Source organism: Gallus gallus (assembly GCF_016699485.2).
Source record: "Gallus gallus isolate bGalGal1 chromosome W unlocalized genomic scaffold, bGalGal1.mat.broiler.GRCg7b W_unloc18, whole genome shotgun sequence".
NCBI classification, from domain to species: Eukaryota; Metazoa; Chordata; class Aves; order Galliformes; family Phasianidae; genus Gallus; species Gallus gallus.
The window spans coordinates 66,535-89,605 of NW_024095992.1; the positions used below are offsets into that span (position 1 = coordinate 66,535).

At 37.7% G+C, this 23,071-nt stretch overlaps 1 protein-coding gene and 1 non-coding gene across 27 annotated transcripts; both read left to right on the top strand.

The window, feature by feature from the left end:
• The first annotated feature begins 2,646 nt into the window (after positions 1-2,646).
• On the top strand, positions 2,647-22,445 carry HNRNPKL (heterogeneous nuclear ribonucleoprotein K like). 26 transcript variants are annotated; one of them, XM_046906091.1, is made up of 17 exons: positions 2,942-3,011; positions 3,911-3,962; positions 4,787-4,874; positions 4,993-5,072; positions 5,914-6,011; positions 8,902-8,958; positions 10,390-10,433; positions 11,364-11,436; positions 12,010-12,123; positions 13,088-13,216; positions 14,623-14,930; positions 15,272-15,326; positions 18,858-18,908; positions 20,614-20,635; positions 20,713-20,795; positions 20,909-21,078; positions 21,871-22,445. In XM_046906091.1, exons 4-17 carry the CDS (start codon positions 5,024-5,026, stop codon positions 21,902-21,904), a joined length of 1,287 nt encoding a protein of 428 aa, XP_046762047.1. In that variant the 5' UTR covers positions 2,942-3,011; positions 3,911-3,962; positions 4,787-4,874; positions 4,993-5,023; the 3' UTR covers positions 21,905-22,445. The 26 variants fall into 26 exon arrangements, with proteins under 26 accessions (XP_025000307.1, XP_046762051.1, XP_046762057.1 ...); XM_015300425.4 differs by having other exon boundaries at positions 4,787-4,861; XM_046906096.1 differs by having other exon boundaries at positions 4,787-4,861; positions 21,932-22,445.
• Positions 21,401-21,510, top strand: MIR7B (microRNA 7b). Its single transcript, NR_031501.1, has one exon. It is a non-coding gene; the product is annotated as a microRNA 7b (primary transcript).
• Positions 22,446-23,071: the final 626 nt, after the last annotated feature.

The window sequence follows — 23,071 nt, forward strand, 5'->3', positions numbered from 1 at the left end:
TTCTAATAGTGCTCCATACTCAGCTTCTATTAAGATTTACCTACTTAGTACTATACCTTCCCAAAGTAAGGAAATATATAATCATATATACATCAATCATAGAGAAATCTATTCAGCAGCTGAAAAAAGCATTACCAAGAAAAAGTGCATCTTTAAAATAACAAATAAAAGGGAGGATGGAAAAAGCAAGAACTGCTGTCTGTTACAGAGATGCACCTATTGCATGAAAGCAGCTGCTTCAGCATCTGTCTTCAGCAGCTTGCATAGGAATTCTCTTGTACACTTCAGTAGGAGCATAATCACACATTTATTCCCAATCACTTCCAAAACCAAGTAAGATTGTAGCTTATTGTAATGCTATAATGTGATGGAAAGTACAGCAATAAGAGAATTATTTACAAGGAAGAGTCAAGTCTCAATACAAGCAAGTACTCAAGAATAGGCACAATAGTAGCCTTCCACAAAGGTTAGTACAATAAGGAGCGGTGGTATAAAAAAAAGGAAAAGTCAGAAAATTAACACAATGCCTTTAAGGTATAAGAGGGAGCATGAATTCATTATTAGAGAAAAGAGGGGGAGGTGTGACGATCAGCTGAGACAGATGGATTCAAAATAGTTATTTAAGTGGTTTGAATGACATAGCTTTTTGTTTACATAGAATAAAATCCACAGACTATTATTCTAGCTCTAAAGATTTCTATCCTTTTTCCACAGTAAAGCCAAACTTACCAAGAAAATTAAGCTATTTCCATTAGCTCATATTAAAAAATAAGATAATAGAAGGCTTCCATAAAGCTGCAGTAGCTGTTTTAAGTCAGTTGAATTTCTTGTTAAAGAGATCACAGAAAAATGAAGCTCTGTCAACTCCCAATGTTTTTTTTGTTTGTTTGCTTTTGTTGTTGTTTTTTTTTTTCCAGCATTAACTAGAGGTCCAGCAACATAAGTTTCACACAAGTTTTTGCTGTTACAGTTCTAAATTATGCACAATCCTTAACAGGATCAGGAAGTATTACTTGCAGGGTTGTTGTTTGTTCAGGCTTTCTTTAGAAGAGAGAAAAAGAAGAAACAGGAAGTCATCAATTTATTACCTATATAAAATGAAGCATAGAAAGGCTCATGCTTTACAAAGCCGTTTGTCTACCTCCCATTTTTAATCTTGCTCAACAAGCTTTCTAGCTTTCTTTGGGGTACTTAGAATCTCAAACCACATCTAAAGTGTTGAGGGGGAGAAAAAACGCAATGACAGCCTTCTACAGAAGTTTCCAGTTGTCTAACAACTGCTATTTAGAAGAAAAGGCTACTATGGAAAATATTAACAGTCCAATTGAAATACTTGTAATTACTAGTTTTACATTTTCAGCAAAGAACAAAAAGAGTAAACAATTTCTGATATTCTATACACACAATAAAGTGCATATTTCCATTTGAAAATTACTTCAGAGTTTCTGCGAAGTATATTTAATGTTATTAGGCTTGTTTTCTTAAATACATTCTAAAAAAAAACAAAATTAAGGCCAACATAATTTCAAACCTACAACTTAATTGTAACACAACAAGTATTTGAATACATTGTGAGAAGATTAGACTAGTAAACATAAGGAGTTAATTCATTAAGTTGGCTGTGGGTTCAAAACAATTAACAATAATCAAATATACCAAAAATTAGAACCACTATATGCTGCAAATCGTTCTGTTAGTAATACTTTGAGAGCTTAGGGTACTTCTGTTAGTTTGATTTTTACTTTTTTAAATACATAGCTTTTAATCCCAAACATACTGTAACATGATCTAAAGCGTAACAAAATAGCAGAGCAGCAAGGTAGTAAGCCACAGCAAGTAAGGATCTACTCAGATGCAAGAGCAGTTGGCATAGAAATAAGAGAAAGAACCTGCTTAGCTGTGGAAGGCCTGTAAAGTTCTCATCTGGAGATCCCTGCCTGAGATGCTTGCATCTCCACTACTTATCCTTAAACGAAGTTCGGGAAGGGTAGATCCTGGCTCCAAGACAAGGCTAGTAGTGTCTTGTACTGACCTTTTAAAACTCAAGTAATCATCCTTGAAAAAGCATAAGAACAAGTTGATTTGTTCTTTATTAGTCATTTATTGATCAAGTCTCCTATCCTAGATCACCATTCAAGAACACTAAAGATTTCATAGAATAAAAATGATGAGTATTTGAAAACAAGCAAAAAGTTCTAAGAAAATATTTTAATGTTAGCAGCGTGAGAAACAAACTGTTAAGTCCTTACCGGCCAATACATCTCATTGGCTCACTCCTCTACTGTCACCCCTGATGGAGAAAAAGCATGATAGTTTTCAACAGCCCTTTAGAAAAAACCTTGACTTGAATATTTTGTAATATACAAACAAGTTAACACACATTATTTAGTTAAAACTACTCTTCAATTTTTATAGATGCCTTACATCAATATCCTATACAATTAACACAAGACCATTAGACAGCAAAAAAGGACTAAATCCTGTTATCATCAAACAGATCTATCAGTCGCCTTAAAAACACCCCATCCCCTCCCCCCAAAAGCCCACGCACCCCCCAGCAGCCCCACGCGCCTTTAAACTTTCGCAAGAAAGTCAGCCCCGCCCCTTGGCGCTAGGGGACGAGCACAAGGCGGAGTTTTCACAGACACCATTTTTTCCCCCACGACTGAAACTGCTATCGCTGTTCTTTACTGCCTTCCGTTTCCACCGTTGTTGCTATTCTTATCACGGCTCCTGTCAGGCAAGTAAAAAAAAAAAAAAAAAAAAAAAAAAAAAAAAAAGTAAAAATTGCCTAGGTACGCTGCAGCAATGCGGAGTGAAGCATACTAATTTTCTCATGATACTCAGGCCTGGAACCACACGGAGGGCGGGGCGAAGTGGAGGCCAGCCTCCCGGCCTGATGGGCAGCTGTCTTACCCAATGGGGCCGCAGAGGGCCCCTCACCGATGGGGGAAAAGAGACTCGTTTAGGCATTTGGCGGTGTTCTCTTTTTATGTACACGATGAGTGCAGGTAGGTGAGGCTTTTGCAGCTTTTGTATGTAGCTGGGATGGAGGAGTGTTTGTGCGCCTTTCGGGGGTAGAAGCTTTTGAGCTAGGCATGGTAGCGTGTAGTAGGGTTGTGGTCACTTGCTTCTTAACTCTGCTGTATGATGCAATATGGGAGACCTGAGCTGCTGCTGGGCCCCAGGATTTCTGTGGATAGCGGCAAGGTAGTGCTATTCTTTGCTGGTGGGGCTGTGGATTTGGGTAGGTCTGCAGGTCTGCACGAAGGAGGGAGCTGAGAGTAATGCGTCTTTAGCAAGTGTGGGGTGGCTTGGTGTAACTTATGGCCCCAAAGGGCTCCAGTTATCCCGAGGAAAGGGGGAGAATAGTGATATGTGATTTCGACAACTGATGTGCCTCAGTGGCCATGGTGTAGGCACCCACAGTAACACTGTAATGGAGATCAATAACGCTAGTAGGTGTGTATTAGCTAGGGGAACGGCTGTCGCCTTCTTGTACATAGTCTGCGTAGCGCTGCGCCTGGAACTAGTTGTTGGGAATCATGGTGAGCAGATGGGAAGAGGAGGGAGTACGCTCTCATTTGCGGCCTGGACGGAAATGGCTGTGTGAGGCCACTTAAGGAACGCTCTGTGGCACAATTGTCTTCCTTCGGGAGCGATCGTGGCGGTGGTAGAGCCTCTCGTGATGGGACTGTTGAGTTCTGTCGGTCTTGGGTCGCTGGGTGATTCCTTTGTATCTCTCTGGGCAGAGCGGTTGAAATCTTCTGACCGCGTGGTGATGGTTTATCGGTCCTGGCTCCGCCTAGTAGCAAATAGGCGCCATTACAGTAGTCGCCATTTTTGCTGATCCCCGCCACTGGTTCAAGGCTGCGGGGGTTTATGTAATGTCGCCTCTTTCCCTACCTAGGAGCAGGAGCAAGGTGGGCTTCTGAGTGTTCCGTGGCAATGTGGTGCGAAAGGTAAAGGCGAACATTGTCCCGAGCAGACAGTGAACTGGCCAATGGCGCGGTTTACGGTTGGACTGCAAAAGGGGAGGGGATGTCCGGGGAAGGCAGTTTGTCCCGAAGGGAGTGAGAGTAGAGACACATGGGCGTCCTCCGGCTTTTTTTTTTTGTCGTGTCTGAGGATGCTGATGACATCTTTCTTCTTCAGTAGCCACTTCAAAAATAGATTACAAACGAGATAACTGTTTCACAAAATAAAAAAAAGGTTTAGCTGCTTTTAGATTCCTGGTGCATGTTAGCAGAGGATTATGTGTAACTACGTTGTGGTATTTTTTACTAGTTTTTTTTATAGTGTGGATTGCATAACTCCTCTTGTTCATCTGTTACACTTACATAGAAGACATGATAGAATGCCTGCTAGTAAGTTGATGGAGAGCTTATAAAATTAATTCTGTACTCTCTAGTCTAAATTGTTTAGAACTAAACAATAGGAGCAAATTGATATTTAGTGTCTCTTAGAAAGAAATTCCAAGGCATGATATAACCTATTAAAAGTAGGCACTGGATACTTGTTCAAATATTTGAAAGTCATTATCAGTAAACATTATTGTCTAAAACTAGCAAATGTTTGAAAACTGAGCATGTTCAGATTGTAACTGTTTAAGTTTACAGATGTGACTGTTTCTCCTCTTAGCAATGTATTTGATCTTGTTATGTTTTCTTCACTTATAAGGAAAAGCTTTGCAGCAAAAACTCAGGTCAAACCCCTGCATTTCCTTGTAGTAAGAAACAGAGTTATAAACAAACAGTGCCATGACTGATGTATGCTGTTTTCATAGGATTTTGAAGCAGTAGGCTGTTGGGTATCCTGTCCAGAAAACTTGAGTTTTCCTCTACAAGCATATATAAAACTAGTAAGTTCTGAAAGTAAGCATCTAAGCATCTCTTTTTGTTTGTTTGCTTTTCCCCCTTCAGTACAATGTATGGTTTATTTTTTCCCAAACGTGTGGTGTTGTTTTTTTTTTTTTTAATTATTCTACGACAGGTTTTATCTGCCCACCTAAGAATAAAAGATAATGGAGACTGAACAACAGGAGGAGACCTTTACCAACACAGAGACAAATGGTAATTTTTTAAAGGATTTTTTTTTTTTGGAGCGAGAATCTTTTTAAATCTCAGCGATTAGTTTTGAATGCTTTAGCTGTATCAAATATGTTTCTATTAGCAGTGTTTTTGCATTTAATCTTATATTTTTTAAGTATCCAATATAGCTATGCATGGTTTTTGTATCATGAAAATGTACTTTTCCTTTGGGGATGTTTTTGATGTGACAAATTTAATTAAACCTCTTTAACTAAGGGTTTAAAAATACTTGATATGCAAATATTCAGATGTTTTTTGTGGTTTTTTTTGAAAGTGTGATCATATGTAAAAATATTGTTAGGCATATTTATTGCGGTTGCTAACATTTCGGGAATGTGCGTATATATATGTTAATATCTTAAATGAAGAAGTTAGGGTATTAGCAATGGGTTGATTCATGCCGATTTTTCAAAACTGTTTTAAAAACTCCTTGTCTATTCTACCAATATTACAGTGTTGGGTGAACTACTTTTGAGTTGTTTTGCTTTGAGTTTTTCACAATTGTGAATTTTAAAGTAAATGCTAGGTATGTGATGCAGTACTTCGTTAAATTAAATGGTCTAAATTTATCTTGAAGTCTGTGAGGTTCTCATTTTAATTGTAGTTAATAGATTTGGAATGGGTCTTCAGTAGGTTGATGAAATTTAAAAAACAAACAAAAAAACAGTTTCTATCTATATAGATGCCTAAAGTTAGTGTTGAGCTAATAGGAAAGAATGCTTCATTAGGAATACAGTGCGTAAGCTTGATGCACATTCCATTTAATTGTGACTTAAAAAGTTAAGTGTATTTTTGTGTTTTCTTCCCGTGGACCTGTCTACAGGCAAACGTCCTGCAGAAGATATGGAAGAAGAACAGGCCTTCAAAAGATCTCGGAATACGGATGAGATGGTTGAGTTACGCATCCTGCTTCAAAGCAAAGTATGTTTTTTTTTCTTTTCAGTATCACTATGGTTCTTTCTATAGCATTGCTTAAGACAGTGGTGACAAAGTGTATTTTGTGGTGTATGTTTAGAAAGAATGTGTGCTTTATTTAATATAAAATAACTTATTAGGAATATTTAAGTGTGTACACCAGGAGGCTGTGCTGCCATTAAGCAAGACCTGGACAGGCTGGAGAGTTGGACAGAAGGGGAACCTAATGAGGTTCAACAAGGGCAAGTGCAGAGTCCTACACGTGGGGAAGAGTAACTGCTCTGAGGAGTAGGATCTAGGGGTCCTGGTGCACAACAGATTGGCCATGAGCCAGCAGTGTGCCCTTGTGGCCAAGAAGGACAATGATATCCTGGGGTGCATTAAAAAAGTGTGGCCAGCAGATCGAGGGAGGTTACCTCCCACTTCTACTCTCACCTGATGAGACCACATCTGGGGTACTGTGTCTAGTTCTGGGCTCCTAAGTTCAAGAAAGAAAGGGAATTTCTGAAGAGAGTCCATCAGAGGGCTGCAAAGATGATTAAGGGCCTGGAGCATCTCTCAAGAGGAAAGGCTGAGACCTGGAACCAACATTAATGGCTGTGTACATTTAAAAACCAACATAATGGTCTGGGTTGAAAGGGACCACAATGATCATCTAGTTTCAACCCCCCTGTTATGTGCAGGGTTGCCAACCACTAGACCAGGCTGCCCAGAGCCACACATCCAGCGTGGCCTTGAATGCAGCCGGAGATGGGGCATCCACAACCTCCTTGGGCAACCTTTTCCAGTGTGTCACCACTCTGTGTGGAAAAACTTCCTCCTAATATCTAACCTAAACCTCCCCTGTCTCAGTTTAAAACCATTCCCCCTTGTCCTATCACTATCCACCCTTTTAAACAGCTGCTCCCCTTCCTGTTTATACACTCCCTTCAATTTCTGGAAGGCCACAATGAGGTCTCCCCAGAGCCTTCTCTTCTCCAAACTAAACAAGCCTAGTTCCCTCAACCTTTTCTCATAGGAGAGGTGCTCCAGCCCTCTGATCATCTTAGTAGCCCTCCTCCGGACCCACTCCAAGAGCTCCACGTCCTTCCTGTGCTGGGGGCCCCAGGCCTGGATGCAGTACTCCAGATGGGGCCTCACAAGAGCCGAGTAGAGGGGGACAATCACCTCCCTTTCCCTGCTGGCCACCATTTTTTAAATGCAGCCCAGAACACAGTTGGCCTTCCGGGCTGCAAGCTCACACTGCTGACTCATGTCCAGCTTCTCATCCACCAGGACCCCCAAGTCCTTCTCCGCAGGGCTGCTCTCAAGGAGATCTTCCCCCAGTTTGTATAAATACCTGGGATTGCCCCGTCCCAAGTGCAGCACCCTGCACTTGGCCTTATTGAACCTCATTAGGTTTTCATGGGCCCACTTCTCCAGCCTGTCTAGGTCCCTCTGGATGGCTTCCCTTCCTTCCAAGGTATCTACTGCACCGCTCAGCTTGGTATCATCCGTGGACTTGCTGAGGGTGCACTCGATGCCATCGTCTGTGTCATTGATGAAGATGTTGAAGAGCACTGGTCCCAAGACCAACCCCTGAGGGACACTGCTTGTGACCAACCTCCACCCTGATGCAGACCCATTAATCGCAACCCTTTGGCTGCGTCCAGCCAGCCAATTCCTAATCCATCGAACTGTTTAGCCTAGAGAAAAGAAGGCCAAGAGGGAATCTTATCAATGCTTACAAATAGCTAAAGGGAGGGTGGGGTTAGGCTCTTTTTAGTGGTGCCTAGTGACAGGACAATGGGCAATGATCACAAACTGGAACACAAGAAGTTTCATCTGAACATAAGGAAAAACTTATTTGAGTGTGTGACAAAGCACTGGAACAAGCTGCCCAGAGAGGTGGAGTCTCCTTCTCTGGATATGTTCAAAACCCACCTGGACGCTGTCCTCTGCAAACTACTCCAGAGGTCCCTTCCAACCCCTATGATACTGTGATTCTGTAATGATAGTGGGATATTGCAATTGAATTATTCTCAGTGTTAAAGGGAAGGCCCTTGTTTTTGAAGGGAGTGGCTGTTTTGTTAGTCTTCAGAAAACAAGCGATTTAGAGAAGGATCAGCTAATGATTGTAAATCAAATATGAGAGGCAAGGTGAGGACTTCTGTCCAAATTTTAGTAGTTTTCTTAGATTTACTAAATATGTATGTATCAACAAGAAAAAAAAACATGATCGATGCTTTAGGGATTGCAATTGCTTCATTGGATAGTATAAATTATGACAGTAAAGTTGCCGTTGATTAATCTTTTCTAGTGTTTCCAGTCATAGAATCATAGAATCAGTCATTACAGATGTTTGCATAGTCTGGGGGAAATGTTACCTTAACTGTGCACAGCATTTATGATCAATAGTCAAGTTGCATGGAGTGCTGCAAAATGTTTGTGTGCTGTTAGCAGTGTATGAACTGTGTAATAAAAGCAATAATTTTGCGTGTAGTTCTTGAAGCAGCCCAGTAAAAATTGTAGTTTTTCAAGTATCCTTGAATATCTGCCAGTTTATTCCTGTTGATTTTAGCAATTGGAGATGAACAGTTGTTTATTTTGGCTTTATCTTCTTTAGACTGTCTGTCTGAGTGGTATGTTGAGTTACATAGGGCTAAGCCAGAGGTGATGTTTGAAATAATCAAACATTCAGAGTGCAAATGTGAAATTTGCAAGCGTGTTTCCAAAGAAAAACAAAGCCACCAACCCTGAGCTGCATTAGTATGTTTCAATTTAATTTGAACCTTTCAAAAGCAAAGTAAATCCTATCCCACAAGGTAATACAGAAATAGATTGTTCTTAGTTTTCAGTTCAAAAACATATTCTATGCAGTGCTTGCATAACATTTCTTCTGAAAACTACTTTACAGAATGCTGGAGCAGTGATTGGAAAAGGTGGCAAAAATATTAAGGCACTTCGTACAGATGTGAGTATGAGTTTTGAGTCGATTTAGCACCAGTTCTTTGAGAGCACTACATAGAAAACTTGATTGTGTACATTTCTATAAATTTATAAATTCAACTCTAGTCATCAATAGGCTAATTATAAGCTGTTTTTGATTGTTAGAGGAGATAATAAGCTTTTCAGTTTGTACAGTAATTAAATTCCAGTTTGAGTCATGTAGGACGGTAGGTTTATATTAAACTACTTTGCTCTCAGTCTGGTTTTCTCTACGTTATGCACTTCAATTGAATTAAGTATATTTAATTACAAATATTGGCAAAAATTAAAACCCTTAACTGTACCATTTTGCATATGTGTTAATAATACTATTGAAAGCCATTACAGGTGGCTGGCTTAACTCAGTGATAGACAATGCTTTAATTTCTTCTAGGGGAGGGGGAAAATAATGGTTCATCTGTTGTTATTAGTTTGGACACAGTGCACAAAAACATGAATGTTAAGTTTGCATGATTTAAGCATGAGTATAGAACAATAAAGAAACACTTTATGCTGAATTGTTTTTAAATGGTCATGGCTCATCTATTCAATTTTTGTAGTGGAATGACTCTTGTGATTAGAGATATGCTCAGTATTAACATATTAATAACATTTGGCAGTTTTTCTTGAATTTAATTTGTTTACACTTCTGTACTTAGCATCAGCTACAATTCCAGCATTTTTTTTTTCAAGCAAGACTGTATTCAACACAATATTTGGTAATATATCATTGCAGAATCAGTTCCAACTAAGTTCATGACCTATGGTGACTAGAATTGAAAACTTAAGTTTTAATGGTCAGGAATCATTCATATGCTCACTGACTTTGTCAGCTAATGTTTTTGTTCCATTGCTTTTAAGTAAATAAATACATCGTATAAGTCAATGTAACTTAGATTGGTCTTGAATGCTTGCTTTCCCAATTTGCCCAATGTTTTAGTAATATGGAGCTCAGCAAGTTTTGTCTACCCTCATGAGGCAGCCTGCTACTGAAACCTCATATGTTAAAAGTAAAAAGTAGTTTAGACGGATCAAAATAAAAAATCCGTGCTGTTAAGCTGGTCAATGTAGCGATTTGTTATTGTGGTAATCTTCAGAGTAACTTAAGCTTGTTTAATTAATGGAGAATAATAAGTATAGTTTGTATTAAAATTTATTGCTTTTCCCCCTCCTTGTGTTGTTTTTTTGTATTTTGTTTTGTTTTGGCCATATATCTCTATTGCCCATGTACTGGATCGTCTTGCCCCTGCTTTGCCCACCGTGACGTTGGCCCATCTGCTCCTGAACACCTGTGTGAAAACCCTGGTTGGCTGTGCCCAAAAATGTGCCCATTGCCAAATGGGTGCCATACTTGACAACTTCTGATTGAATACCCATGCCCAATGCCGACATCCACGAACGTACATGACCAATGCAGTATAATGCAAGTGTTTCAGTCCCAGACAGCAGTGGCCCTGAGCGGTATGTCCCAACAGTTTATGCCTCATTGCCTGATTAGAAACAGATAAATGTATTTTATTACCTGCCATTTATATGATTAAGTAGTATCCATGTATAGACTGCGTATTGTTTTGTTTGTATTTTTCTTCAGGTTTTCTGTATTATCTAACCCATTAAGTCTTTCTGTCACTGAATTTTTACATGACTTGCCCGCTTAAACAATCTACTACTTTTATTTTGATGAAAGCATTATAGCTTCAAGCGCTGCATATTCACTGCATTATAAATCAAATTGCTTCCAGAGCCTCTTGCTCTGTCTGTGGCCCACCTTGCTCCTCCCAACAGTCTGTTTTTAATTATTTCTGATGAAATAACTGGTTCACTTTCCTTCACTTCTTCTTTGTGTTATTTTTTTATTTTTGAGGTGTGTTTTTTTTAATTGTTTTGTCTTTTATTTGCATTTCTATTATTGCAGAGCCTATTAATAATTAATTTATCAGTGGTCTCACAATCTCGCTCTAGATGTAGCATTGACCACTTGCATGTTCGCACTTTTTCTACAAGAATTGTGTGCCACTTTTAACAATGTAATAACAAGGATATCCTAAATTAGTGATGATGAGGAATGTGGGTATTCACTTCTGCTTCGCTTCTGTGTGGATTTCTTGCCCATTTAGTCCGAGCCTTCCTAAAAGTTCTCGCTTGCTCTTTCTTGCTTACTCTCTCAGCAAGGCCTACCTATTCTTATTTATCATGATATATAATGAGCATAAACCAAGATGCATGTGTTGTAAATTCAGTGAGCAGGTTTACTCTAGATGGGGAATATTAATTGTATGATCTATATAGTTAGCCTTGTTAGAATTTCATATGTAATTATGAATATGACATTTGTTGCTACTACTTTTTTTTTTTTACACCTCCGTATTTTCTAACACTGACTTCTGACAGCATCTTGAGTATAAGTGCAGATACAGAGACAATTGGAGAAATATTGAAGAAGATTATCCCTACTTTAGAAGAGGTATGTCTCTTGGGGTTGTTTCTTCTTCAGAGGTATAAGATTAGATTTTAAAGCGAAATTATTCTAGATGATTGTGTGATAGTTTCATTACATTAAATTTTTCTTTTTTTTTTTTAAATAATCTCAAACTACGTTGTCGTTGGGGGGGGTTGACAGAGGATAGAGACAGTCTCTTACAGAATTAATATTTAGAACAGCATCTTCTCCTTCAAAACACTTGTCTCCTGACTTGTTCAGCTTCCAGTTTCAAGTAGCTGTACTGTAACTTCCATTGTCTTGACTTTGTAAGCAAGTTTGTTGTGCTATTTGATATCTTATGAAAGTTTTATACAAATGTTTAAAAAAAAAAAAGGAAAACTAACTTGACATCACCTCATGTTGAGGTCAAATGCCTAAATAGGTGTGATTTTTTTAAAATTGCAAATACAGCATTGCAGTTGAACAAGAAGTCCATTCTATGATATTTGTAGGAAAAAAAAACTTAAATACTATTTTTTAAATTAAATGTTATTATAATCTTAGTTTTCCCGTGATTAATATTTTATTCTTTCCATACATGCATTTTTCTTACAGTATCAACACTACAAAGGTAGTGACTTTGACTGTGAACTAAGGCTTCTAATTCACCAAAGTCTGGCAGGAGGAATCATTGGTGTCAAGGGTGCTAAAATCAAAGAACTCAGAGAGGTACTGTTACCCATTCTTTTTGGATTGTTTTGATTCTGTTAAACAAATGAGTGCTTTGGGTTCATAAGCAAAGTGTACAAGTATCTTCTGTGCAATAATTCCTTCAGAACTTATTTCATACATGATTTCAGTGTTCTATGTTTGAGCTGAGTAACTTATTGCAACTTTTTTGCAAACCATCAGAAATAAAATAGCTGTTTATGATAGAGCCTTGGATTTCTTACCAAACTTCTAAGCATGTTTGCAGTAGAGTAACTTTTATAGACAAAATACTTTAAGTTAAAATGACATTCATCACTTCTTCTGGAATGAACTGTGGAATAGACTATATATCTATTTGGTAGTATTGGATGTGCAAAATGGTTCTGCGTGGATGCAGTTCCACAAACTCTAACGATGACAATTTAATAGATGTTTGGATTTTTTTTACATTTATTTTGTGGTGGATTTCCTGGTTTTGTTTTGTTGTTTTGGTTTGGGTTTTTTTTGTTTTTTTTTTTTTGCTTGTTTGTTCTGTTCTTAACTTCTACTTCCTTGAAGACCATTGTTTCCTTTTGTGAAGGAATGAGGTTTTGTTCTATGAAACTAGAGTTATTTTCTGTACTTTCCTGGCATTATGTTAAAGGCAATTCTAGGTCAGTTCAGGGGTAGCCTGCAGTCCATTTGTGGATTGAGGGCAGTAAGATAACTAGATGTAAGGTCCACTCCAACCTAAGCCATTCTATGATAATTCTGACAATGTCACTGTCCTGGGTCCAAAGTGTGTTTTTATTATATATGAAAGTTCTAAACTTGTAAGCTTACAATAGGTATATGATTATTTTTTTTGCTAATATTCAATTAAATTACTGTTTATATGAGTTATAACTAAAAGCTTTTAAACTTCCAATCTTTTTTAATGTTCACAAAATGGTTTAAATAACTTCTATACTTCTGTTTGAAGATTTTGTTTTCTCTTTAACAGAATACTCAGACCACCATTAAGCTCTTCCAAGAGTGTTGCCCTCATTCCACTGATAGAGTGGTGCTTATTGGTGGAAAACCTGATAGAGTTGTGGAATGTATCAAGATTATTTTGGATCTTATCTCTGAGGTAACATTTTATTCTTACATTAGTGTTTGTTAAAGTCAGGGTGAAAAATTGTATCCTTTCATTTCTATTTTTAATTAAGTACCTTTTCTGTACTAACAAATAAAGCATTGGACTGTCAGCATAGTCTAAAATTATCACTGTTTCTTACATTTGAGATCTATTGGGGGGGGGGGGGGGGGTCTATCTATCTTGGGGCCGCTTCTATTTAACGATCTTGAAAAGGGGATTGAGTACACCCTCAGGAAGTTTGCAGATGACACCAAGCTGGGAGGGAGTGTTGATCTGCCAAAGGGGAGAAGGACACTACAGAGGGGCCTGGATAGACTGGAGAGATGGGCCAAGGTAAACCATATGAGTTTCAATAGGGCCAAGTGTCAGGTCCTGCATTTTGGTCCCAACAACCCCAGACAATCCTATAGGCTTGAGGAGGAGTGGCTGGAAAGCTGCCTGATGGAAAGGGATCTTGGTGTACTGATGGACAGTTGGCTGAATATGAGCCAGCAGTGTGCCCAGGTGGCCAAGAAGGCCAATGGCATCTTGTCTTGTATCAGGAATGGTGTGGTGAGCAGGACTAGGGAAGTCATATCCTGCCCCTGTACTCGATACTGGTGAGGCCTCACCTTGAGTACTGTGTTCAGTTTTGGGTACCTCAGTACAGAAAGGACATAGAGGTGCTGCAGCAGGTTCAGAGAAAGGCAACAACGCTTGTGAAGGGCTTGGAGAACCTGGCCTGTGAGGAGAGACTGAAGGAACTGGGCCTGTTTAGTCTGGGGAAGAGGAGGCTGAGGGGAGACCTTATTGCTCTCTTCCAATACCTGAAAGGTGATTGCAGCGAGAGCGGGGTTGGTCTCTTCTCACTGGTGACAATGAGGGGAAACAGCCTGAAGTTGCACCAGAGTAAGTTTGGGTTGGATATCAGGAAAACCTTCTTTATAGAAAGGGTTGTTAAGCACTGGAATAGGCTCCCCAGGGAGGTGTTTGAGTCACCCTCCCTGGATGTGTTTAAAAACCATTTGGATGTGGTGCTCAGGGACGTGATTTAGCGGAGGGTTGTTAGAGTTAGGGTAGTATGGTTAGGTTGTGGTTGGACTTGATGATTTCTAAGGTCTTTTCCAACCTGAGCAATTCCATGATTCTATGATTGTGGAAGAGGGAAGCAATTCTTGATACTGATGGACTGTTAGTTATGATCATTAAAAGAAGAAATTTCAACTTGGTGAGGAAAGGAGGGCCACCTATCATTAACAGTTTCTCACTCATAGTTCTCCATGTCAGAAAGTGTATTACTGTCCCTGACTTTCTTTTCAGCATTATGAAATTAATAATTTATTCAGAATGTGTAAGTGTAACAGTCAGTGGTAACTGGTGTGTGTGTTTGTGTGTGTGTGTGTATGTGTTTGTCTTAGTCTCCAATTAAAGGACGGGCCCAGCCTTATGATCCTAATTTCTATGATGAAACATATGACTATGGTGGCTTCACAATGATGTTTGATGATAGAAGGGGACGTCCAGTAGGCTTTCCAATGCGTGGAAGAGGAGGCTTTGATCGAATGCCTCCCAATCGTGGTGGACGACCTATGCCTCCATCAAGAAGAGATTATGATGATATGAGCCCTCGCAGAGGACCTCCACCACCTCCACCAGGTCGTGGTGGCAGAGGTGGCAGCAGAGCTCGTAATCTTCCTCTTCCTCCTCCACCACCTCCTCGTGGCGGGTGAGTTGTTGTATAAATGCATTCTATAAAACTCAGGTTGAGTACAATTTTCTGAATTATGTTAATGTTTGCAGGACTTGTTTCACAATTTCATGCTGGTAATGATTGTGCAGGATTGAGTGTGTATCATACTAGAGAAATTTGAATTTAATTATTTCTGTAATATAGCAGTCTATCAGGACTATAGTCAATATTTCTGTAACTTTAATTTATGTTATTTGGAACTTGGCTAAAGCAGTCAGAAACTGAGTTGTGTGCAAGTCATGAAAATGAATGTTTAAGTGGGAATATATAACCTAGTTTATAACATGAGTTCTGTACTGCTGCTTTTATTATTTTAGAGATCTTATGTCTTATGACCGAAGGGGCAGACCTGGAGATCGTTATGATGGAATGGTAGGACTTTAATATTGTTCTGTCTAGTGTAATTAGTTAACACTTAGAATATCTGAAAAAATTGTTCTTGAATGCGTGCACACATAAGTGTTTATCATAAGCATGCACGTCAAGACTTTGGTAGTAACAGAATGTTTTTTTCTATACATATGATCCCCTCTGGAAGGAGAATGTTTGGGGTCTAAGGGATATCTGTGTTGTGATCTGCTGTGTGCTTTTCTGTTGTTTGTTTTTCATATATTTGTTTTTTGTTTTTCATTCTCTGATTTTTATTTTTTTAATTTTGTTTTGTCTTGGTTTTCCTACTTGCCATTAACAGTGGTATAGAAAATCAGTAGACCATGGTCCATGCAGGTTTTACTATGTTGTCTTCTTGAATTTTTTTTTTTTATTTTTTAATGAGAATGTGTTGTGGTTTAACCTAGCAGGTGGTTAAGCACCACAAAGTTGTTCATTCACTCCCCTTCCCCCATCCTTCCTGGTTGGATGGGGCAGAGAAGGGGGGGGGGGGGGGGGGGGGGTAATAGAACTTGTGGGCTGAGATGAAACTACTAAGAGAAAAGGAAAAGGATAATAGTTATGACTTATATATATATTGGTCAGCCAGTGATGAGCAATTGCTTGTGCATCACTTGTTATATTTACGTGCACACACCCACTGATTAATGACCAGCTACCTCCCCTGAGCAGCAGAAGAAAGATGAACTCCCACCTTCTACAAATCTTCCACATGATGTTATATGGTATGGAATATTCATTTGGCTAATTTAAGTCAGCTCTCCTAATTCTGTTCCCTCCCAGCTTTTTTGGGCCCATCGCTGTGAGTGAGCAGCCTTGGCTCTGTACAACACTGCTTAGCAGCAACTATAAACATGAGTGTGTTATCAACATTGTTTTTCTCCTAGAACCAAAGCATAGCATCATACGAGACACTCTGAAGAAAACAATTCTGTCCCAGCTGAAACTAAGACAGGTGACAGAAATAGGAATTGTGGGCTTGTCAGAACAGGAGAGTATGTTAGAACAATGTTCTATTAAGAATGTTTGTATGAATAAGTTTTTTGTTAAAGGAATTTTAACACATCTTTTGGAAAGCATGAATAATATTTACAAAAAGCTCTAGTTGGTCTGGCAGGTAATTATTTGTTCAAATCAATTTTTGTCTACATGTTGATTTTGCTTTTCAAAAAAAAAAAAGTCTACTATAATTCCAAATGCTTTAGAGTTGTGGCTACTGCAAAGTTCAATTTCAAATGAAATTAGGTGTGTTCAATCATGTTAATGCTAATGAGGGGAGTGGTAGCTCATATGCTACCTCCCTTGGGCAGTAGTTTTGGAGGGTGTGGAACCCCAGGAAGGCTGGGAGTACTTTAAGGCAGTTATTTTAAAGGTGTAGGAGCTGACCATCCTCAAGTCACGGAAGATGAGCCGACAGGCAAGGAGGCTGGTCTGGCTGAACAGAGACCTTTGGCTCTTGATGATCTCTAAGGTCTTTTCCAACCTGAGCAATTTTATGATTCTATGATTTTTATGCTAAGGAAATTTTTAGAAGGCTTAAAGATAACTTCCCGGTAGTAATTTCCTGTTTTATTGGTTTCTTCTTTCCTGGGAAGCAAAATCATAGGCATCTGGGAAGTAAATCTCTGTTGTAATTATCTTTTTTTCTTTTTTGGCTCTGTTTGGCACCATACTTAAGATAACATGCCAGATGAGGTTTGTTAGAACTTTCTTTTGTTGTTGTTTTGTTTTTCTTCATTTTAATCAATGGAAGAAAAAGGAGTGGAGTGGAGCTTGAAATAGGCTACCTAGATGAGCCTTATATATTGCCTTCTACTGGAAGGCAGAGGTATTCTGGTAAGAAGAAGCAGATAGTTCCAGCAATACAAACTGGAAGTACATATTCTAATGTCAAAATTGGGGCACCACAGAAGCCTAGCAAAAATATTTCTCAGTACTTAGAGTGGATTAGAATAGAATAGATAGAATAATTGGAAGGGACCTACAAAGATCTAGTCCAACTGCCTGACCTTCAAAGCTAGCCAAAAATTAAAGAAATTTTTCAAAATATGTTGTCTGAATGACTTACACTTAAAATTACCTAAAATAATAATAACTTAAAATTCCATTTCTATACTGGATTTTATGAAACTAGAAGAATCAAGAACTATACCTCTAAGAGCCCTTATTTGTATTATGTTTTCTTAGCTCAATTTTTGTGTTTTCTTATTTGGAACTGGTAAAGCTAATTTCAGGGCATATAAACAGAACAGCTTGCCCTTCTTTGGGTGTCTGGTTGAGTGCAGTCTTCAGCTTAACTCTTGGATAGTAGTGTTTTAGTTCTATTCCATTCCACTTAGAATAGAAAATTGGACTGTTTAATCTGACTTGTGTCAGGTTGAGCTTGGCTTTCTTGACGAGTTCTTGCAAGTAAGTCAAAGTCATCTCTGCTCATTTTCCATGTTCTAAAAAGTAATTTTATTTTTTCAAATACTATGCATTTCATATAGAAACCATTCCCTAGCAAAATATTTTAAAATAATTTAGTATAAATTAGCATCATTGTAGATTGTGACGTAATGTGTGGGAAAAGCTAGTTTCAGAGAGATGGGGTGCCATTTTACATGCATACATTAAAAAGAGATGTCTGTGGTGATGATATTGGATATGTTGAATATACAGAAATCCTCATTTTTCTGCTAGTTCTCTTTTCTGTAAAAGGTGGACGAATTCAGCAGTTCAGGACTTGTAAGATGGTAAATTGAGACTGGATGTTGAAACTATTTTTCTCCTATAATACTGACAGCCTTGTGAATTATAAGATGTGAGGAAAAAAAATCATTTGAATTAAAATATATATATATATATATATATGTATATATATTGAATCTGCTATCCATTTAAAGTAGATTCTACAAATTATCATTTTATAATTATTTGCTTGGTTTTATTTTTCAACATTTGTTGTACATCTCTGACGTAAATACGGTATATATCACTTTAAAAATGTAATTAGATTGCTAATATCATTAAGCAGCAGTAGATTATTAGTTTAATTAGCTGCTATATGAGGTATATGGAAATGAAATTAAATATGAGAAGCCATGTCTTTCCTGCTTGATCTGCTGTTCATGTAGATATATCAATGACAGCTGCTTTTATGTGTCGGATAAATAGAAGATTTTGGTGTTTGAGAGTAACATCTTTTAGTATATGGTACAGTTTTAGCACTTAAACAGATTTTTGTGTTTGTTTTGCTTTAAGTTTTTACTCTTCCTTTAACTGTTTTACATAAAAGCAAAATCTATTTACAGAAACAGAATAAATGAGTGTGACCAGTTACAGTTCCCTTGCAATGAAAATAAAAGGGAGTGAGTGTTGTAACTGGTCTATATCATGTACTTTTGAATCTTTGTAGTTCAGAAAAACATTTCACTGTATCAGTATATATGCATTTGCTTGCCAAGTTGCATATAAGCCTCCATGACGTGGACTTAATTTGGATTAATTTACTCTTTTCCTCCTGCCTGGAAGATGATGCAGTGTCATGTGGATGCCTGTGATGACATGCAGCCACCAGAGTTGGTGAGTGAATTTGTGCTTTTATTTGACTGGTGTTTAATTGTTGATTTTTTTTTTTTTGAGAAAATCACTTTCTTGAATTGTTTAAGTGATAACTTGAATTTTTTGAGCTTGAATGTAATCATTGGCATCTTGGATCTACTGAAAAATCACTAAAGTTGTGTTTCTATCTCAGATTCTCAGATTATTGGTAATTTGTCCTGTACAGGCAGTTAATGTTCCACAATGGAAGTGTGCAGCAGCACAACCAAAAGAGAGCGTTTCTGTTATATTGCGTCTTTTGTACTCCATTCTAGTATTCTAAATTGAACCTTTCACTGTAACACTTGGTTTTCAACACCCTGCAGATGCATGCATTTCAGGATATGTTTTGTTTTACCTTGGTGTTGTGTTCTGTTTCAAACTAGAAATGTTAAACTATTAGGCATTGTAGAACAAGCGAAGGCAATGACAGAGCCTTTATTTGAGAAATAGGCACTAGAGGAAAAGATATCAAAGAGAAATTAACTCACCCCTCCCAGTAACAGTATGGAGAAAGGGACCAGCTGAGGAATGTGACCCTCCCCCGTTCTTACCTTGGCACCACGGGAGAGAGGGGCGGGGGCAAAGGGGGACCTATGCAGACTCAGATTGCACAGGAAGTATTGCGGGGACAGAAGGGGTAGCTCCAGACCATCCCCCTGCTCCAGGCACCCACACACTCATGTAGCCCACCCATTAGTTCAGGCTGTGACCTTAGAATTCCACTACAGGCATTTTCTACCCATATATTTGAAAGCGTTCCATTTGTGTTTAAAAAAAAAAAAAAATCTTATTCTCAGGTTTTAGGAAGGAAAGCTCAAAGGAGATTGCTAAGCATTTATGCTGTCTAGAAGATGGTGCTGCCAAATATTACGTGTTAGTTCCTATCTTACATAAGCACTGCAGATACATAGGTCGCTCTGAGGGCAATGCCTTCTGTTCATTTCCATGGAAACTACAACAGATGCAAAGAGCACAGTAACACAATTTGATAGAGCAAATTAACAGTTACAAAACACTTTTTCAACACAGTCATCACCATTAGCTATACATGTTCACCAGTGATGAACAAGAACCTGCATGCCGTTCTTGTATTTAAAAAAATATATATCAGCACCAGTGGAGGTGACTGTTGTGATTGTTTCGTCTAAGATACAAAGAATTGTAGCAATCTGAATGGATAGACATATAAAATTATAAAAGCTATTTTTAGAGTTTATCTGTTTTTCTTCCTCGAGATGTAGATGGAGTAGGAGGGTTGATAGTTGTTAGGTTCACTTATGGTTCCCAACTAAGACTTCCATTTCTCCTCAGCTGTATAGGTAGTAGTAATCAAACTGAACTCAGAAATCTTTTGATTTGAATGTTAGTTTAGTTTAAGGGTTTACATCAAGGATTAACATCAAGAACTGTTCAGCAGCTGAACTGATAAGAGTGCTTGATAAACTACTGTAGCTAGATCCTTAGTGTCACTTGATACCTTACTCTTAGAGATTTTTGACTGGGCAAGGTAAGAGATTCTCATGAGATAGCCTTCTCCCTCCCCCACCTCCCTGATTACACTTAGATTAAGGAGGTAGGTTAGGATTTTTGCAGAAAATAGGCTCAAAGTTAATGTTATGATACATTATGTGAATGAAACATGATTATTTGCTATTTAAGGGTTTTCTTTCTCTTTTTCTTATAGTTTGAGGGTGGCTCTGGATATGGTAAGTTTTTATAGAGAACTTTGACACTAACTTCATTATTTAATCAGTAAAAGGCTTGATGCATATGTTTAAATTAGACTATTCTTATGCAGGGGGCCGCGGTTCATATGGAGATCTTGGTGGGCCCATCATCACAACACAAGTAACAATTCCCAAAGATGTGAGTTGACTTGCTTTACACTTGCATTTTTTAAGTCACAGCCTTTTCTCAGACAGTACTGTGGTTTTTACAGAGAATGTTGTATCAAGAAATTAATACATTTTCTCCCCTAGTTGGCAGGATCTATTATTGGAAAGGGCGGCCAGAGAATCAAACAGATACGACACGAGTCAGGAGCTTCAATCAAAATTGATGAACCCTTAGAAGGCTCAGAAGACCGAATAATAACTATTACGGGAACACAGGACCAGATACAAAATGCACAGTATTTACTGCAGAATAGGCAAGTTGATGAGGCTTAATGCTGTCCTTATGGTCAATTTTAAGCTTACTTCCTACTGGATTCTAAAACTCTTCTCTGTGCTATATATTTAGAAGGCAGGATTTAATTAACTGTTGAACTTCTCCAGTAGTAGTTCTGCCTTTTTTCTCTTCTGTTCTCCGTTCCAACTAAAATGAAGACTCTGTCAAAACTAATCTTGATGGAAGATGCCTTAATCAAGTAGCCCTCCTGTTTCTCTGGTGCAAATTGCTTTAAAAAAAAAAAAAAAAAAACAACTTGTAATAAATTACATAGAACCTGTAGAAAACACAGAAGGTTTCAGTGGACATTGGTCTAGTTCTGTGTGGAAGACTAGTGATTTTTGTTGTTTTTAGATAACTAAATTGACAACAAATCACAGTCTACCATATGGCACAGACTATGCCTCTACAGGACAAGTTGAAATAAATTGGTGCTGTTATGCAGCATTTAACACCTCACTAGCATTACTTTTTCTTCTCTGCCAAATGTTAACAATTTCAGATTAAATTTACTGAATTTTGTTTTATTAACATGTTGGTTATCATCGCATTTGTTAATTTTACATTAGAATGTTTGACTTCAGATTACTAGTATTTAAATGTACATAAAATACTCATCAACCTATGATTATTAGCCATTAATCTTTAAAAGTATTTACTTTTAAATGTATTGAGAGTTTGTAGTTTAATCCTTAAGAATGTCATTGTGAATATCAATTCAAGATGTGTGGTCCATCATTCTAATACATGCTTTTTTCTTTTTCTTTTATAGTGTGAAGCAGTATGCAGATGTTGAAGGATTCTAATGCAAGATTATTTTTTCTTTTTTATAGTGTGAAGCAGTATTCTGGAAAGTTTTTCTAAGACTATTGAAGAACTGAAGGAGTCCTGCATCTTTTTTTTATTATTATTATTATTATTTTTACTTTTTAATATCTGCTTCTGTTTAAAAAGCCGTCATTCCCCTGCTTCATAGGCATTCTGCATTTGAGGTGTAGTGGAATCTGCTGTTCACCAGATATGTTTTACTTGCTTAAAAAGATTTGGGAGAAAGGAAAGGGCACACAAGACTAACACTGAAATTTTGAAACAGCAGCAGAGAATGGATTTTTATTTTTGTTCATTGTAGTGGTAAAATGTAGTGTTCTTTTTTTCTTTTTTTCCCTGTAACTATCGTGAACACCTTGCTTTATTTACACTTTTTTTTAGGGGGGGGGGGGGGGTTCTTTTAATTGGGTGAAGACTGATAGTCAACATGTCCGTGGCATCCTTTGAAAGCAATGTGCAGAATGTGATGCTCTTTTGTAAGAAATGTTTTATGGTTTTTAAATAAAATTACTGAACCTATTCTTGGTAGTCATTCTTTTTTTAATGTACATAAGGTAATATCTAAAACAGCAGTATCTCCCCATCTCCTTCCTCAAGAAAAGGCAAGCTTGCTTTTCTGTTTATTTGATACAGATAGAGTTGGATGTTTTTGGTTTTTTTGTTTGTTTGTTCCGTTTTTTTTTGGTTTTTTTTCAGATTAAATAAACTATGTGAAAATGGTGGTTCATCTTTGCTATTTGGGGGAAAATTGCAAAAATACTAATTCAAAGATTGTGTAAAATTTGACCTTTTTTGTTAAGTGTTTAACCATGTGCAGTACATATATATTGTCACCAATATATATATAAATAAAATATTTCAAAATGAATTTGTAATGCCATAGAGTTGTGGGTTAAACGCACCTCATTCTAGACTTGTTTTTTTTCAATGCAGATAATAGTTTTAGAAATGTAGTTGGTGTACCATTAATACATGAATTGTAGTTTTTTTCAGAACTTACATCTGTATGAAGTGTACAAACTTGCAAATTGGCAGTATCTAACTTGTTTTTCATTGTATGCAAAACTTAAAATTGTTTGGTTTCCCTGTTGTATGTTGTATTCCATAGGAAATAATTGTGAGAAATTAAAAAAAAAAAAAAAAAG